Below are 18,353 nucleotides of genomic sequence, written 5' to 3'. Positions count from 1 at the left end.
ATCAAAAGTCAGACGCTTGGCATGTATTTATGACGGCTGCAGCAACCCAGGATCATGTGGTCACCTTTTGCGAATTTCTGACAAACAAAGTCACTGGGGAAGCCAGATTCACTTAACAACTGTGTTACTAACTTAACAAATGCAGCTATTAGCTTAACAAATATGGCAGGAAAGGTCGTAAAATGGGGCAAAATTCACTTCACAAATGTCTCGCTTAGCAACAGAAATTTTGGGCTCAATTGAGATCGTAAGTCGAGGACTATCTGTACTGGAAGCTGCTAGGTGGGAGCTGGCTGAAATACTTGTTGCAAGAGGGATGAGAGTCCAACCTTGTTAGCTACTGCGTTCACACTTGGTCTGGCATCAAAAATGAGTATTTTGTGGGACTGGGCATTGGAATCCATGATAGCCTGAAGGTACTTTTCATCTTCTTTGCTCCTCTTGCCACTGACTCCAACCATTGGCTGGCTGCAGCGAGTGATGGTGGCTTGGCTTTCTGGATGAATCCATGATAGAACCTGGTAGAAGACAAGAACGGAAAGGGAAAAAAAAGCAAGAGTGGGTCAAGAAGGTAATTGAATATCGTGACTCTGTATTTAACTGCTCTGAATCAAACCACTGCAACTGCAGTCTGAAGTGTTCCTGCTGCTAGGATGGCTGATGTCCATACATTGTTAAAATAATTCCTTGCTTTCTTCTTCAAAATCCACTTGGCGAAGGATGCAGCCCAACACATTTGGGAGACACCAATCTGCAGAAGTCATATTGCTAGTGGCATACTTACAGGTATACGGCCCCTTGACCGGAACGCAGCCACTTTCCTCAGCTCCTCATCTGGAATATTGGCTGGAACTACCAGAAGGGCAGGATAGGTATCACAAAGCTCATATTGCTCATTGATGCTAGTGACTCTCCAGCTTTCATTTGGAATTCCCTACATAGGAAAGGGAAGCTGTTCAGATTTTAGGAAAAGGAAAGGGAAGGGAAAGGGAAGGGAGAGATGAGAGGGGAGGGGAAGAGGGGAGATGGGAGGAGAGGAGAGGAGAGGGGAGGGGAGGAGAGAGGAGAGAAATGAGAGAAGACAGATGAGAGGAAAGAGAAGGGAGCGTAGAGGGAGGGTAGAGGGGAGGAGAGGGGAGGGGAGGAGATGAGAGAAATGAGAGAAGACAGAGATGAAAGAGAAGGGAGTGTAGAGGGAGAGTAGAGGGAGGGTGAGGGGAGGAGTGAAATGAGAGGACAGAGATGAGAGGAAAGAGAAGGGAGCATAGAGGGAGGGTAGAGGGAGGGGGAGGGGAGGAGAGGAAAGGGGAGGGAAGGAGACAAGAGAAATGAGAGAAGACAGAGATGAGAGGAAAGAGAAGGGAGGATAGAGGGGAGAGAAGAGGAGATCCTCTTTCTGGATATTAATCTCTAGAAATTAGATATTTGCAAAACGTGGACAAATCAAATCCATTTCACTGTCTACTTCGCAGAGCAGATTTTTCTTTCTATCAGTTTTACTTCGAGATTTTTAATTAGCAACCGAGAGAAAAAAAAAATCACCTTCTGCTATAAAGACAGCAGATTGCTTTGAAAATGTACAGGGTGGTCTTTTATTTATTTATTTATTTTTTTGATCCACAAAAATGTTTCACATCCTCTGCAGTGATGGTCATTCTATAGATGCAGCATCGTTGTTGCAGTTTTTCCTAACCATGTGATATGCTATGATTTAGATTAATCTGGCTCAGACACACTTACGTGGGAATTGTTTTTATTTGATTATCCCATTAGAACAGGGGTCTTCAAGCTTGGCCCTTTTATGACTTGTGGACTTCAACTCCCAGAATTCCTCAGCCAGCCAGGGCTGGCTGAGGAATTCTGGGATTTGAAGTCCACAAGTCATAAAAGGGCCAAGTTTGAAGACCCCTGCATTAGAACGATGTTTCTCAATCTTAGTGGCTTTAAGATGTGTGAACTTCAACTCCCAGAATTCCCAAGCACTGAATTAGAATTTTTTTTCCCAACCAGCAGGTTTGTAATAAGATAGTTTGCTAGAGAGCAAAACATGCAAACCAGAAGTGGAATAGTGAGACTCACCTGTCTTCTGTACTCCAGAATGGGATCATAAACGTTCCAGCCATTTTCTGGGAAAACTTCTTTATACTCAAATGCGAAAAGGGGCTTAAAAAATGGAGAGATTCTTTAGCAATGCATTTTCCATTTTTATATATAATTTCAAATAACTATGCAGCCTTTTTTTGTTTGTGTACCTTTTTGTTTGTGTACCTTAATAAAAGCATAAAAGAAAGGCAGAGAATCCCAGAACATGCATCTGTTGCAATAAACTGATCAATATATGTTTCTCCACATTCCTTTATTTTCTGATCTATGAAACTGCCAAGAAAATGGTAGGGAAGAAATAAATGGTTCTTAAGAAGAAACCTAATAAGAACTGTTTTCTAAAGCAGCATCATAGGACCGAATTTTAGTTTCTTAGTTTTGCACAGAATTGCCGTTTATGTAAGTGATGGTCTCCAGATGGTGTTTTGTTTGTTTTGAGTGACATGGAACTTAAAGCTAACTGTGGGATCTATAGCTAGAGAACAATCAACAGTTCCCATTTAGATTAGTGCACAATAATGAATAAGGCTCCAACCCTTCCCCCCCCCAAACATTAATGCATGCCACGGCACATAAATCTTCACTGCCCACTTTCTCTTTTGCTCGCTGCAGTTAATGCATGTACAATTAGATATATACACTCTTTCTCATAATTTCCTACAATTATGCCTAAAAAAAATAATTCTGGCTTAAAAAATCTATGTTTTTTAGTAATTTTCTCTAACCATATGTGTACTCTTGACCAGAATCTTTTGGCTTTGGGGCATGTCCACCAAAGATGGTAATAAGTGCCTGGTTTTTGTCTACATTTTCAACAGTTGCTAGATATGTTTTTAAACATTTTTGCTAACCTCAGGATTCTCTTTTTTCACTTTCTCTTTTGCGTCATCAAGAGAAGGATTCTGCAAAGGATTCTCTCTTTTTTTTTAACTGTAAAAGCTCACAAATTAAAGAGTAGCACAGGTCCAAACATACTTGCAGTTTCACTAAGGAGAACAGGAAACAGAGTTCCCAATTCCTCTAACAAAATATTATGTGAGACACCAGGAACTCCTTTTTCCGGAACTACTGGGACAAAGGGTTTGGTGTTTGCATCCTGAATATGAAGCACTGAGCTTAATGGAAGTCCTAGAAATCAGTTGCTCCTCTTGGTGATCCCTTCTCCCTTTCAAAAAAAACGTTGAGACTGGAAAGATGTGGATAAATTCTTCCAAACTTGATGATCTCTTTAAATTTTCTCAGGGAAATTGCTGAAAGCGTCCTAGATTTTCTGAGAGTTCTTGTGGAATTTTTTTTTTAAAAAAGCAAGCAAAAACAAAAAAGAAAACCTTGAACCTATTATGGGTGAATTGGAGGTGCTTCCCTGATACTATTTGCCATGAAAAATCTTCTGAGCTGATTCTGGATGAGGGGGGCAAACTCCACAAGACCCTCCATCTTGTCTGGGTTCTCCCCTGTCCAGAACCCCTCCAGCCTCCAAAACACCAAGACAGATTGCACTATAGAATAGAATAGAATAGAATAGAATAGAATAGAATAGGAGCTGGAAGGGACCTTGGAGGTCTTCTAGTCCAGCCCCCTGCTCAAACAGGAGAACCTATACCATATCAGACAGGTGACTATCTAGTCTCTTCTTAAAAACCTCCAGTGATGGAGCACCCACGATTTCTGGAGGCAAGCTATTCCATTCGTTAATTGTCCTCACTGTCAAGAAGTTTCTCCTTAATTTCAGGTTGCTTCTCTCCTTGGTCAGTTTCCAACCATTGTTTCTTGTCCTGCCCTCTGGTGTTTTGGTGAATAACGTGACCCCCTCTTCTTTGTGGCAGCCCTTCAAATACTGGAATACTGCTATCATGTCGCCCCGATTTCTTCTTTTCTTTAGATTGGCCAAACCCAAGTCCTGCAGCTGTTCTTCATATGTTGTAGTGTCCAGGCCTTTGATCATTTTAGTTGCTCTTCTCTGAACTTTTTCCACAGTCTCAGCATCTTTTTTTGTAGTATGTGACAAAAACTGATTGCAATATTCCAGGTGTGTTCTTACTAGGGTTTTATAAAGCGGTACTAATACTTTGCGTGACCTTGATTCTATGCCTCTTTTTATACAACCCAGGATTGTATATATCGCCAGCATATTGATGGTACTTAACCCTAAACTGATGGATGACCATCTTGAACTACTGAGATGGTATAGGAGGTTCTCGTGCTTGAGCAGGGGGCTGGACTAGAAGACCTCCAAGGTCCCTTCCAGCTCTGCTCTGCTCTGCTCTGCTCTATTCTATTCTATTCTATTCTATTCTATTCTATTCTATTCTATTCTATTCTATTCTATTCTATTCTATTGATGGCTTCATGAGAAGGGGCCAGAGCACCGCCTCCTTCAGAGCCGGGAGAACAAACCTTTTCTTATTGATGCATTCAGCACTGCATGACTCCAACTACATGTCACCTTCCTAGAGGTCTTGACCAACCAGGAACATCATTTAACACGCAGGAAGCCATCCTGAGAGCAAATCTGAACAACTTCATATGACAAATGCCTAGAATAGTCCTCATAGGGCAGTGATGGCGAACCTTTTAGAGACCGAGTGCCCAAACTACAACCCAAAACCCATTTATACATCGTCAGGTGCCGGGTGGGTATGGCCAGTGGGTGTAGCCCATTGGGTGGGCGTGGCCGCAGTGGTAATGGCAGACTGGGTGGGACTAAAAGTTCCATCAATCAATTCCAACTTTGCAAGATCTTTTTTTCCCGCGAGAAGTTGAAATTGACTGATTGAACCTTTTTTTTTTTTTTTGCACACGGTGGCGGAGGCCTAAAGCGAAAAGGTTTTATAAAACCCAGCTGAAGGCCTAGGACTGGGGAGACGGCGCGCGTGCCCACAGAGAGGGCTCTGAGTGCCGCCTCTGGCACCCGTGCCATAGGTTCGCCACCACTGTCATAGGGGCTTAATAGTGGCTTCCCTGGTCCTCCCTACCCAGTAGTGATAAGGATGAAATAAGGGTGTTGCTGGCAATACACAGAAGCGACAAGAGCAGAGAAATAATAACAAATGTCATATATAAAGCCTATATTCATGCATGTGTGTTATATTATCAAATGGCTATGCCTAGGCATTAGAGACAAAATGCACTCTCTTTCTGGCTGAGACCGCTCTTGTATACCTGGGTACAGGCATATCAATTTCACTCTGTAAAAATAGTTTTCAGTATGGAAAAGTGTCCCTAAAATGATGTAAGTGGAGAAATTTTGAGCTCCCTTTAACTCCTGTTTGATTTGCACTTTCAAGGGATGCACTGAAACTGTATCACCGATGAAGCTTCTTGGATGAGAAGCGAAACATCTTTTTCCTCGCGGGGGAAAAAACAGTCCAGTTGCCTTTTGAAAAAGCACCTTTGAGACATTGTTCTTAGGACTGTAGCACACGCCCAACCTTGATTGATCTTAAAAAAGCCAAGCAGGATAAGAACAAATTTGTATTTTGATAGGAGATCAGTAGGAGATTTTAGAGCTTAGGCTAGAAATGGAAATTGATAAAAACAACCTGGAAGAAGACAATGGCAAAAACTTCAGTATTGTTGCCTGATGGATATTTCCCTCAGGTCACCAGGAGTTGAACTCAATCCAAAGGTTTCTTTATCCTTTCAGACTGCTTTCAAAAGAAAGGAATGTTTAACACACATATCCCCCCATCAATTATGGGAAAAGTGACTAATCCAGGGGTAGGCAACCTTGGCTCTTTTATGACTCGTGGACTTCAACTCCCAGAATTCCTGAGCCAGCCATGCTGGCTCAGGAATTCTGGGAGTTGAAGTCCACGAGTCATAAAAGAGCCAAGGTTGCCTACCCCTGGACTAATCCCAACGTTTATGGGGAGAAAAAATTTGAACATTCTGATTTAACTCTTGAGTCTCCCTCTTTTGCAATTCGAAAGGATTACAGCCTTGTTTTTAGACTGGCTTGAGTTCAAGAAGCCAATAGCCCAGTGGTGGGATTCAGCCAGTTCGCACCAGTTTGGGAGAACTGTTAGCTAAATTTTGTTGAGTTCAGAGAACCGGCTGAACCCATGCTGCTTCTGGAAGTCCATTCTAGGCCTCGGAGGCCTGGAGGAGGTCTCCCAGGCCTAGAATGGCCCGCCAGAAGTGCGTTGATGTCACTTCCAGAAGTCCGTTCTAGGCCTGGTGGAGGCCTCCCAGGCCTAGAACGGCCAGCCAGAAGTGCATTGATGTCATTTCCTGTGGTCCGTTCTAGGCCTGGAGGAGGCCTGGAGGAGGCCTCCCAGGCCTAGAAAAGCCCACAGGAAGTGCGTTGATGTCACTTCCGGAAGTCCATTCTAGGCCTCAGAGGCCCAGGCCTGCATCCACGCAGAAAACCAGATGTTAAGGTATTTGAATTCCACCACTGCAATAGTCCCCACCAAGATCAACATCACTCCACTTTCCTGCATTTTCATCTTACAAACCACACTATAGAGGCAGTCCTCGACTTACAATCATTCGTTTAGTGACCATTGAAAGTTAAAATGGCCCTGAAATAGGTGACTTATGACTGCTTTTCACACTTACGACTGTTGCATCATCATCATGTGGTCATGTGATTAAAATTTGCACACTTGGCAACTGGCATGAATTTATGACAGTTGCAGAGTCCTGGGATCACGTGATCACCTTTCGTGAACTCCTGACATGCTAAGTCAATGGGGAAGCCAGATTAAACTTGACAACTATGTTACTAACTTAACAACTGCAGTGATTCACTTAGCAACTGTGGAAAGAAAAGTCGTAAAATAGGGCAAAACTCACTTAACAAATGTATTGCTTAGCAATGGAAAATTTGGGGCTCCATTGTGATTGTAAGTCAAGGACTACCTGTATATTTTGGAAAAAATTATGTTTGTCAGATTAGCAAAAAAATACTTACCAAGTGATTGGACACCGGAAATGCATATTTTGTCAAGTTCTCGAATATGGATCTTCTCGTGCGACCTTCAGGTCTATGAGCAAACCGAAGATTCCGGACATCCTACAGAACGTAGGGCAAAACTGGGTCTTACCAGAAATCCAGCAGTACATCATACTGATTCATTTGCTGAGAAATTAGTTTATTAATTGCTGCCAAATTCTCTCTGTGTTATGCAGTGGGGAGGAGGGAAAATATTTTGTAAGAGACAAAAAACACAAGTCTGTCAATTTAAACTGGGATTCTTAATCTGGTGTCCATGAACATTTTTCAAGGGATGCACAAACTTGGATGGAAAAAAGATATGGCTTTTATTCCCCACTAACCTCTAATTGAAATTTAGCTTTTCATTCAATCATGAATGTAGGCAACAGTGGCCTCCAGACTCAAAAAATGTTTAACTTCATCTAAAATTATTATACCTTAAAATGTAAAACCGGAATAGTCCATTCTTCAATTGGACAGGGGGTTGGATTAAATGATCTTCAGAGTTATTTACAACCCTTACGTTTTATGATTATATGAATTTTCTGTCAACGTGCATTACTGAAGTCCATTAAGACCATTACAAGCCATAGCCGTTACATGCTATGGATCATGAACTCAATACAATATCTTCCCATTCTTGATAAACCAGTTTACCTTGCACACAATTTCTAGGCCGTATGAATTTTCACCACGACTAGAAGCTCCTCCAATTTTCTCTACTCTGTTAATCACTCCAAGAGGGCCATCTAGAACAAATGGAGGGTTCTGGAGAAAATGGAAATGTATCAATAAAGCATCCAAACCAAAGAATTATTGTTTGACAGAGCTAACAGGGTTAAGGATTTGATTTTTTAATACATAGCCATGCAATAAACTTACAAATACATTCAGAAAGCTGGGGTTATCTTTAAGATTCATGCAGCGGCTCCCAAACTTTTCTATACCCTGCACCCCTAGAACGCTTCTAATATATTCTCGCACCCCTTACAAAAGTTCAAAATAACGGCAACGAATTATGCATATACACTATAATTTTGAAACTTCTAAACCCAAGTTTTCGCACCCCCTGGAATATCCCCTGGTTGGAAACCCCTGGATTAATGCATTAATTACTTTATACATCCTTATTACCTTTATATTCCACTATTCCTCAGATAAGTCAAAGTGTAGTACAGTGGTGGCAAACCTATGGCACGGGTGCCAGAGGCGGCACTCAGAGCCCTCTCTGTGGGCACGTGCGCCGTCGCCCCAGTCCTAGGCCTTCAGCTGGGTTTTATAAAACCTTTTCGCTTTAGGCCTCCACCGCCATGTGCAAAAAAAAAAAAAGGTTCAATCAATCAATCAATTTCAACTTCTTGCGGGGAAAAAAAAGATCTTGCAAAGTTGGAATTTATTGATTGAACTTTTTAGTCCCACCCAGTCTGCCGTTACCACCGCAGCCACGCCCACCCAATGGGCCACACCCACCCAATGGGCCACACCCACCCAATGGGCCACACCCACCCGGCACTGGACGATGCATAAGTGGGTTTTGGGTTGCAGTTTGGACACTCAGTCTCTAAAAGGTTCGCCATCACTGGTGTAGTACATTGGATCTGTTTTCATTTTACCACCAAAACAAGATCCCTGTGAAGTACGGTGGTGAGACAGAAAGACTGGCCAAAATCACTCAGGAAATTTCCACAACTAGGTTAAGAGTGGATAAACTTGGATCTCCCCAATCTTAGTCCAATACCTAAATGGCTACTCAGCACAAAGTTTATTTCCCTTTGTTATAGTCCATTTCAACACAGGACAGTTGTCTAAAAAAAAATAAATTCTAAGAGAAAATGTAATTTATATTGTGGCTTTTTGTGACATGCACGCTATGGAAACATGAATATTACAGCTGTGCTTTGAAGTGTATGCCTGCTCCTTCTTACAGCAATCATAAATTTTGCCATCATTGTGCAAGAAATAACCGACTTGCTCTTTGGAGACTGAATCTAAAGTGCTTTACGGGCTCTAATGAATATTTGAAGTTGATGAATATCCAGTACAAGCTCTGGTTCATTTAGCCTACATTTGTCTATGCTGCCGGCAATGTCTCTCCAATGTTTTCACAGGTGATTTTTTTTCTCTCCTCCCTTTTCATTATATAGTCGTAAATGCTGACACACTATATTGTTTCAACAGAATGATATTTATAAAATATTTATTAAAAATCACTGACATTCTATTATTTCGTTAATCTAGGGCAGTGTTTCTTAAAGTATGGTTCTAGGACCCCTGGCGATCCCCAAGGCTGTCTCTGCAGTCCTCAAAATAAGAATGATTTGCCAACCTATGTTTAAAAAATAATCCAATATTAAAATCCCATCAAACAGTCATGAGAAAAGATAGAGACAAAGATTGTCCCAAAGTTGCTTTTTTCAAAAGACAACTGGACTTTCTTGGTTCTGAAGAAGCTTCTTAGATGAGAAGCGAAACATTTTTCAAAGAAAAGAAATCAAGGAAGTCCAATTGCCTTTTGGAAAAAAAACACCTTTGGGACAACAATAACCCAGATGATTGAGAATCTCCATGACACCTAGAGACAGAGAATGCATCCATTTTAATTTTTAATACAGTAAATATTGATAAATATAACCCATAGGAACAAAAGCTCTTTTGAGGGTCCTTGGTAATTTTTAAAAGTGGAAGGGGATTCTAAGATTGAAAAAAAGTTTAAGAAACAATGACGAAGAGCAGTGTTTCTCAACCCTGCCAATTTGAAGAAGGGTGGACTTCAGGTCCCAGAATTTCCCAGCCAGAATAGCTGGCTGGGGAATTCTGGGACTTGAAGTCCACCCATCGTCAAGTCACCAAGGTTGAGAAACACTGAATTAGAATATTGGAAATAAAGAGAAAGAAATATTTTATTAAGCTTAATTAAAATGTAGGATGCTGATAATACAAGCATAAAATTATTCGACTTTTTCATCCAAAGTTTGGTATAATGTTAGGCAGTGGTTGGATTCAAATACCTGAACAACCGGTTCTCTGTGTGGACACCACTTCTGGAAGTCCATTCTGAGCCAGGGAGGTCTCCGAGGCCCAGAACGGCTCACCGGAAGCGCATGGATGCCACTTCCGGTGGGTTCCGGGCGTGGAAGGCCTCCCCGGCTCAGAATGGACTTCTGGAAGTGGTGTCCATGTACTTTTGGTCAGCCGTTCTGGGCCTGGGAGGCCTCCCCGGCTCAGAATGGACTTCCAGAAGTGGCGTCCACGCTCTTCCAGTGGTCTGTTCTGGGCCTTGCAAAAAAGGGGTAGGGCATCAGCTGGTTCACCAAAGTCAACAAAAAATTAGCTACCGGTTCTATCGAAGCGGTGGGAACTGGCTGAATCCCTCCACTGATGTTAGATTAAAAAAAAATGCTCCATCTAAGTATTTGTTGTACAATGAAAACTTCAGTTCTGATTATTTCATGTTGAAGGCTATATTGTGTAATCACTTCATATATACAACTCCACTTTGAAAGGCAGGAGATTCCATCATGACTCACAAAGCATGTACTGAGCTATGCCCTCCCTTCAAATAAAAGTTGCGAACCCATCAATTTGTTCCTTTTCATTTTTCGTTAAATAATTCGGAATGGGAAAGGTACGAAAATTTTATGTCAGACATTAAACATTGACAGTTTCAAGGAGCTTATGGAGGTCATTTGCCCGTCTATACTCATTGTAGAAAACGATGTTTTCTTTAATTTTCATAATATTTATAAAGGTCTCCCTTCATAACGGTATTCCAAATTTTAGTCCCCCCCCCCCCTTTTTTATAACATGAAACAAGAGTAATGCCAGATTTATGCCTTCTGGAGAAGAAGAAGAAGAAAAAAGAGCTTCTTCTCACTACTTCTGCAGACTTGCATGGAGAAATATGTGGGAGAATGACAAAGGATTTTAAACTTTGTGGCAGGAACAAATAAATATGGCCTGACATGATTGTTTTATGGACCGATTTGAGAATAAGAGAGGCACCCAGTTTGACATTATTTCCCCTGGAATCTCTGACAAAATGCTTAACCTTTAAACTTTCCCGCAAAGTTATTTTAATGAGCCCCATGAGCAGCTAGAAGCTGAATTCATATAAACAAAGACTTGAAGCCAACTATCACTCCATTTCATTTGTTTACCAGTTTTCTACTTCTATCCTCTCTATCCTACACTCCAGGTCAATTAATTCTTCATGACCTCTGAGGAGGTCCAGTCCTTTTCCATTTCTGCAAATTTAGTCTAGCAAGACTTCCTTCCTTATGCCTGGATGGAATCATTAGATAGATAGATAGATAGATAGATAGATAGATAGATAGATAGATAGATAGATAGATAGATAGACAGACAGACAGACAGACAGACAGACAGACAGACAGACAGACAGACAGACAGACAGACAGACAGACAGACAGACAGACAGACAGACAGACAGACAGACTAGAAAGAGTAAATAGATAACATAACAGCATCTGCTATCAGTGTATATCAGTGGAATGGACCTGTTTAAGACTTTCAACCAAAAGACCTCAAGGCTAGCACATAGAAGCCAAAATACCAATGGTACATCAGTGTGTATCTCACTTGGCAACCCTCCACACAGTTACTCATCACATGATCAAAATTTGGGCGCTTGGCACCTGGCATGTATTTATGATGGTTGCAGTGTCCCAAGGTCATGTGATCCCCTTTTGCGACCTTCTGATAAAGCAAAGTCAATGGGGAAGCCAGATTCACATAACATCCATGTTATTTTAACAACTGCAATGATCCACTTAACAACAGTAGCCAGAAAGCTCATAAAATGGGGCAAAACTCACTTAACAACTTCCTTGGCTCAGTTGTGGTTGTAACGTGAGGACTACTTGTAGTCACATGGTTACTTTCCACAGCTCTTGTAATTTACTTTGGTGAGAAAATACAAATAGCTGCACTTACCCATGTCTTTAATAGTTTCTCCAGGTAGCAAAGGGGGCTCCTCCATTTCAGCTAATTTATTAGATTCTCTGAGTATCTAAAACACAAAAAAACAATGATCAGGTGCACTCACCTTCAATACTTAAAAGGTCAGACATTTGAAACTTACTCACCCCACATGGAAAAAATAACATGGGAAAAAAGTGAGCCCAACCGACAATGCCTGGAAGTAAAATCTGTCTCCTGCACTCAGTTTCAACCTACCTGATTCGCAGCGTCTAGGACAGGGGTAGGCAACCTTGGCGCTTTTATAACTCGTGGACTTCAACTCCCAGAATTCCTGAGCCAGCCATGCTGAGGGGAAAGGGAGAGGTTTCCAATCTGAGCCATGCTGGCTCAGGAATTCTGGGAGTTGAAGTCCACGAGTCATAAAAGAGCCAAGGTGGCCTACCCCTGCTCTAGGAAAATCTACGAGGGGTCTCCCATTTTGTGGGGATGCTGTTTTTCTAGGGTCATGCCAATATGATGAAATTGTTTGTCTTCTCCTCCAAACCTCCTACCGTACTTTAAAAAGATACTGTATTTTAAAAAGATACATAAATGTTGCCATCTTTTTTATAGCTTTTGATACATAATTGCATAATTTTAAACTGTGATTCAGTTATTGTTATAATATGTCAATTATTTATACTGTGGAGAATGTAAGTAGCTGAGATTGACTGTTAAAAAAAAATCAAATGAACGAATCAAATCAAATCATATCTTATATTTGAATACTGCAATTAATCAATTAACTGTATTTTTTAAATAAATCTTCTGGTCTATTCAACTAAAAAGAGATGATTTCTTTTCTTACAAAGCTAAGGAAAGGCTTCCTGAGGAGAATCAAACAACTGTTGGCAAGAGGAAAAAGAGTATACCGGTAATTTAGACATTCATGAGGGTTTTGGTGGTTTTTTTTTTGAGTTTTGGTGATTGTTGTGGGGTTTTTTTTGTCCTAAAATAGAAAAAATATTCCTAGTCTTCCTCCTGTTTTTTAAAAGTAGTAGATAAAAGCATCAAATGTGCATCTGCCATAGATCATATTAACCATATACAAGATTCCTGCAAGCCCCTACTGAAAATGTCTGTAGTTTGCACACCAGGTAAAACCCTNTTTTTTTGAGTTTTGGTGATTGTTGTGGGGTTTTTTTTGTCCTAAAATAGAAAAAATATTCCTAGTCTTCCTCCTGTTTTTTAAAAGTAGTAGATAAAAGCATCAAATGTGCATCTGCCATAGATCATATTAACCATATACAAGATTCCTGCAAGCCCCTACTGAAAATGTCTGTAGTTTGCACACCAGGTAAAACCCTTTATTTAATAAAATGTCTTTATTTTGTGTGTGTTTGATGATTAAAGAAACAGATAGTTGAATAACTGAGTTTGGAATGACTGAAGCCAGAAAAAAAGACACTAATCCTATAGAAAAGGCATTAATCAAAATCATTACACGAAGGAGAAATAAAGTAGAAACATTATAAGGATTTAAATCTAAACTGTCAAGTTAGGGTACAAGGTAGGGTACAAATGCCTTCTTAAAATAGCACATTTTTTAAATTTTTCAGTTCTCTGCCATATCCAGTCAAAAGCAAAAGGGTAAATGTGTACCTTGACATAGGCTTTACCTGGCATGAAATAAATAATGAACTTTCTGTTCCAAATGAAAGGAAAAGAACAGCTCATAGCTCTGTCCATAGGTTGGCCTCACAACTCCACCCATGGCACCCTCCCCCTTCCCCAAATGCTAAGTAGAGCCCCTGTCTCTCCCTCCCCTAGTTCCCCCATCTTACTTTTGACAAAAGCCATCCCCCATTCCCAAAGAAGATAATGATGCTTTCCAAAAATATATATTTCTGCCTTTAATCCAACGAGTTCACTGTTTTCTCTTATTTGGTCTCAGTTGTTCTACTCTTCTTAACCTTCCCCACCCATCCCTTGCCTAGGTCTGGGGCATAGAAGAGGATGCCTAAGCCAAAAAGGGAATCTGTAACAATCCAAGTCAGGGGTCTTCAAACTTGGCCCTTTTATGACTTGTGGACTTCAACTCCCAGAATTCTTCAGCCAGCGTGCCTGGCTGAGGAATTCTGGGAGTTGAAGTCCACAAGTCATAAAAGGGCCAAGTTTGAAGACCCCTGATCCAAGTCCTGCCCATTTTTATATGCAGCTTGTACAAAAGGCACAAGGTTTCAGATGTGTGGCTGTGACTTTTTTGACCCTCACCCCATTGGAGGCTCCCAGCCAAGGGTTTTTATGAAGATTTCTTTCCTCAGAAGAAATTAAGGGACTGAGTTTACTGATGAATAGAAAAGAACACTGAAACACCATTAGATATCTGCTTGTTTAATCATGGGGATTAAAACCTCATGACTGTATCCCTGCTACCCACAGGCTTCAATTCCCTTTTAAGCCCTTTTCCTTCCATGAGGTTAGCCATCTTCTACAGCAGTTCTTAGTTTATCACAGTTTGTCAGGATGTCTTGATTTGATGCGCTCACATACTGCATTAAGCCACGTTTGCACTGTGTGCACGGTGAGCCAGTCACAGCAGTCTTGTTCTCATAAATTAAGCTATTAACCATGGTTTACAGATTGCAATGGCTGGTTTCATATATCACGCAAGCCCCAAACCCATCAAAGCACAATAGCAACGTATGTAACTCTAGGCGCCATCTTTTACTGAAATTACAATAATTAGTTGTGTTATCAAAGTGTCACTTGATATGTCCAGTTGTAGTTTGCCAAAATTAAACCTAAAACTTTCCAAACCACTCTTTCCAGCTGTATGGAAAGGAGATAAGGCAAGGATTTGATACTGAAGATCAATGTGGCATCTGTAAAATAACAAACCTATTTCAACATGGTTTGTTTAACCACAGTTTGCTGAATAAGCCAGGGGTCTCCAACCTTGGCAACAAAGCTGGGAGCTGAAGTCCACAAGTCTTAAGGTTGCCAGGGTTGGAGACCCCTGGAATAAGCTATGACAGTCTGGGTTTGTACAACATGGTAAGCCGTAGAACACATTTTATGAAGTCAAATTTTTAGGTTATATACCAGGGGTCTTCAAACTTGGCCCTTTTATCACATGCTGGCTGAGGAATTCTGGGAGTTGAAGTCCACAAGTCATAAAAGGGCCAAGTTTGAAGACCTCTGTTCTAGAGCAATAAAGTAGACAATATTACTTCCTTTACTTCATACAAATTAGCAGACCATTGAGAAAAATCACTGCAAACTTACTATTTCAACATTTTTAAAAAATGTTAAAAAAGAAGACTTCTGCTGTAGTCTGGAAACATTTGCTGATGATTTAGCAATGGCTGTTTTACTGATGAACCTATGGGCGTTAAATTATGAATTATGGTTAAATTAAAATATGGGTGAGTTATCCCTGCATCTCTGAAAAATCCAAGTAAGGAAAGAGGAATTCATTTTTGTACAGATTCCAAGAGAAATTGCAGGCATTTGGCAGAAGCTAGATTTGTCATATGGTGATAGAACAGGGGTCTTCAAACTTGGCCCTTCTATGACTTGTGGACAAACTCCCAGAATTCCTCAGCCAGCGTGCCTGGCTGAGGAATTCTGGGAGTTGAAGTCCACAAGTCATAAAAGGGCCAAGTTTGAAGACCCCTGTGATAGAAGAACAAAATCCCTAATCCACACGCACTTTGCAACAGGAAGATCGAAAATCGTAGCTAAGTCACAATAAGAATGAACGCTACAGCCTCAAAGAGGAACTAATGGATCACTGCTCCGAAGGTCACCCCAAGGCCTCCAGCTTGCACTCCCTTCAAACCTGGTTCTTCTCAAATGACAACCAGAGATAATTGCAGGGCCAGCATTCTTGCTCCAAGATGGGCACCTATGCAAATACTCAAGGACCTTGACTAATTCTGAGGTAACTTTTTTCTATGGCTGCCTTTGAGATGACAACCCACTCCAGACACTTTTATTTTCCTTGTCTCAGAGACAAAAGATTGAGCGAGGCTGGCTTTCCCCGATCTAATTTGCACTAAATTTAAATTTTTCCCTGATCTAATTTGCACTAAATCAATACACTGTAACCTGGTCTTTGACAAGTCTATGACGAGAGAGCTATAAAAAGAAGACAGAGGAAGGGCAAAACTAAAAGAAGATCCTGCTAAATAAGCTAAATTCTTTTGCATCAGGAGGCCGTTGGTGAATGGAGAGGAGGGGAAAAGGAACGGGAGGGTTTATGAGCTTAGATATCTTTTAAAAAATAAAGGGCAAAGAAGATTTGGTGTATGAACTCTGCTTGCCAGTTTCAGGAGTGCTGATGTAAGTAGAAATTCCTGCATGCCCTTCACGCTTTCAGGGATATTTACCATAATATCCCCCCAAAAAGAAACTCCTGCACTTGTGGTGCAGGTTTTTGCTGTGCCGTTTTTATAATTTCTATTTCTGAAAAAACTCATGCTATCACCTTTCATGCACACATTAAAACACAGTCAATGTAATTTTTAAAAACCTACATGTGTGCGCACACGCGTGCGCACACACACACACACATTCCAAAACCCAGCCGACATAAAATGAAAAAGTAACATTATTCTTAAAGTAAGCAATGGCCATGAGTAACAATAGAACATTTTCTATGTGGAAATGTGAGGTGTCATTTATTCATAAGCATGCAGTTATCCCTGCTTGGGATAAAAAGAGCATCTCACCATCAGAAACAAAACTAGGGTTCAAAAATCCAGATGACCACGAGATGGCAGCAAAGACCCTGAACAAGTCAAGCTTTGTTCAAAGTTAGCTGAACAATGCCAACAAATTGAGGACAAATCGGCAAACCACATTCATCTGTCAGCAACTGGACGTCCCAAGTTTTTCACAAAAACTTGAGTTCCCTCAAATGGCCACTCTTTTTTCCTAATCTAAATAATCTAAAAGTGTTGGTACATCTTCAAGATAGTGGAGGATTTTATTTAAGAGAATGGAGGAGTTAGGGTGAAGAAGCCAACATCACTTTTCAAAGATGCAACTTATTTGGAACAAGAACTAAAATCTCAATTTATACTGTTTCCCGAATTATACTTATATTTAATTACAAGGACTAGTCAAGGGCAGATTAACAATGCAGATGTCAATATTCATTATTTATTGGAGCTTCCTCTACATGTGAGATATATATCTAATATTCCCGCCTCCTATTTTTCCTACAATAACCACTCCTTGACGTGGGTTGGGCTGAGAGAGAATAAATGACCCAAGGCCACCGTATCAGCCTTCATGCCAAAGGGAGGACTAGAATTCATAGTCTCCAGCACTTCAGCCACTTCTCCAATCTGGCTTTATATCTATTTTAGAATGCAGAAGACTAGGTTTAAGGTAGAGGTGGAAACTAAGCAAGGAGAGAAGCAACCTAGAACTAAGGAGAAATTTCCTGACAGTTAGAACAAATTAACCAGTGGAACAACCTGCCTCCAGAAGTTGTGAATGCTCCAACACTGGAGGTTTTTAAGAAGAGACTGGACAGCCATTTGTCCGAAATGGTATAGAGTTTCCTGCCTGAGCAGGACTAGATGACCTCCAAGGTCCCTTCCAACTTTTATTATTATTATTATTATTATTATTATTATTATTATTATTATTATTATTATTATTATTATTATTATTATTATTATTATTATTATTATTATTATTATTATTATTATTATTATATGGATTTATTTAGTCTTTCTCACTTTGAGCTTTGTTCCACCCAAGTTCATTATTCGGAGCCATTATTGGTTTTGCCTAAAAAAGACTTTGGAACAAAGCTCAACAAATTGGATTCAGACATTGACACGAAATTGGAGCTTTCGTCTCTTGTAGCTTAGCTTTTTTTTTTACCCAAAAGTAATGCAGCTGGATGGAAAATTCCTACAACTATCTGAAAAAGAGAATGGCAAATCTGTGGAAAGAACTTATATGGAGGCTGCACCACTTCAATTGCTAGTTTATAAGCAACACATTAATTTTCAGTAAGGATTTCTTGTATTGTAAAGGAACATTTATTTTCCACTACAGTAGCTTGCTTTCTTTTTACCTTCAATCATAAGCCATAGAATATAAATGAGTTATATCATATGGTCTCAACATGAAACACATCCAAAGTCCAAAGCTAGCAAAAGGATCAGCTGTTGGTTCAACTAATGTGGCGTTCATTCCCTATTCCTAAGTGCCAGGTCAAAACATAACAGGAAGTGTTCGTGGAAAAGTAGTTATATTTTCCTCTTTGGCCAAGTAGCACTGAGGATGTGAACACAGTGAACAGTGACATAAACAGATAATAGTATCAGTTATAGCATATGGCAGCATCTGGTGAATTTGGCAA

General features: G+C 40.4%; 1 protein-coding gene across 1 annotated transcript in view; it reads right to left on the bottom strand.

The window, feature by feature from the left end:
* The window catches only part of MTMR2 (myotubularin related protein 2), a 44,942-nt gene that overhangs the window by 13,416 nt on the left and 13,173 nt on the right, over window positions 1–18,353 (bottom strand). Inside the window, exons 3-9 of the mRNA XM_029285796.1 lie at window positions 11,951–12,074; window positions 9,014–9,033; window positions 7,703–7,813; window positions 7,022–7,123; window positions 2,080–2,163; window positions 785–934; window positions 330–518 (exon numbers count right to left, since the gene is read on the bottom strand). Coding sequence (XP_029141629.1) covers window positions 330–518; window positions 785–934; window positions 2,080–2,163; window positions 7,022–7,123; window positions 7,703–7,813; window positions 9,014–9,033; window positions 11,951–12,074 — 780 coding nt within the window. The remainder of the gene's footprint in view (window positions 1–329; window positions 519–784; window positions 935–2,079; window positions 2,164–7,021; window positions 7,124–7,702; window positions 7,814–9,013; window positions 9,034–11,950; window positions 12,075–18,353) is intronic.

The sequence above is a fragment of the Protobothrops mucrosquamatus genome, unplaced genomic scaffold (genome assembly GCF_001527695.2).
Source record: "Protobothrops mucrosquamatus isolate PMUCROS unplaced genomic scaffold, P.Mucros_1.0 scaffold2272, whole genome shotgun sequence".
NCBI classification, from domain to species: domain Eukaryota; kingdom Metazoa; phylum Chordata; class Lepidosauria; order Squamata; family Viperidae; genus Protobothrops; species Protobothrops mucrosquamatus.
Note: the sequence above shows the minus strand (reverse complement) of the source record. Positions and strands in the feature narration are given on the sequence as shown.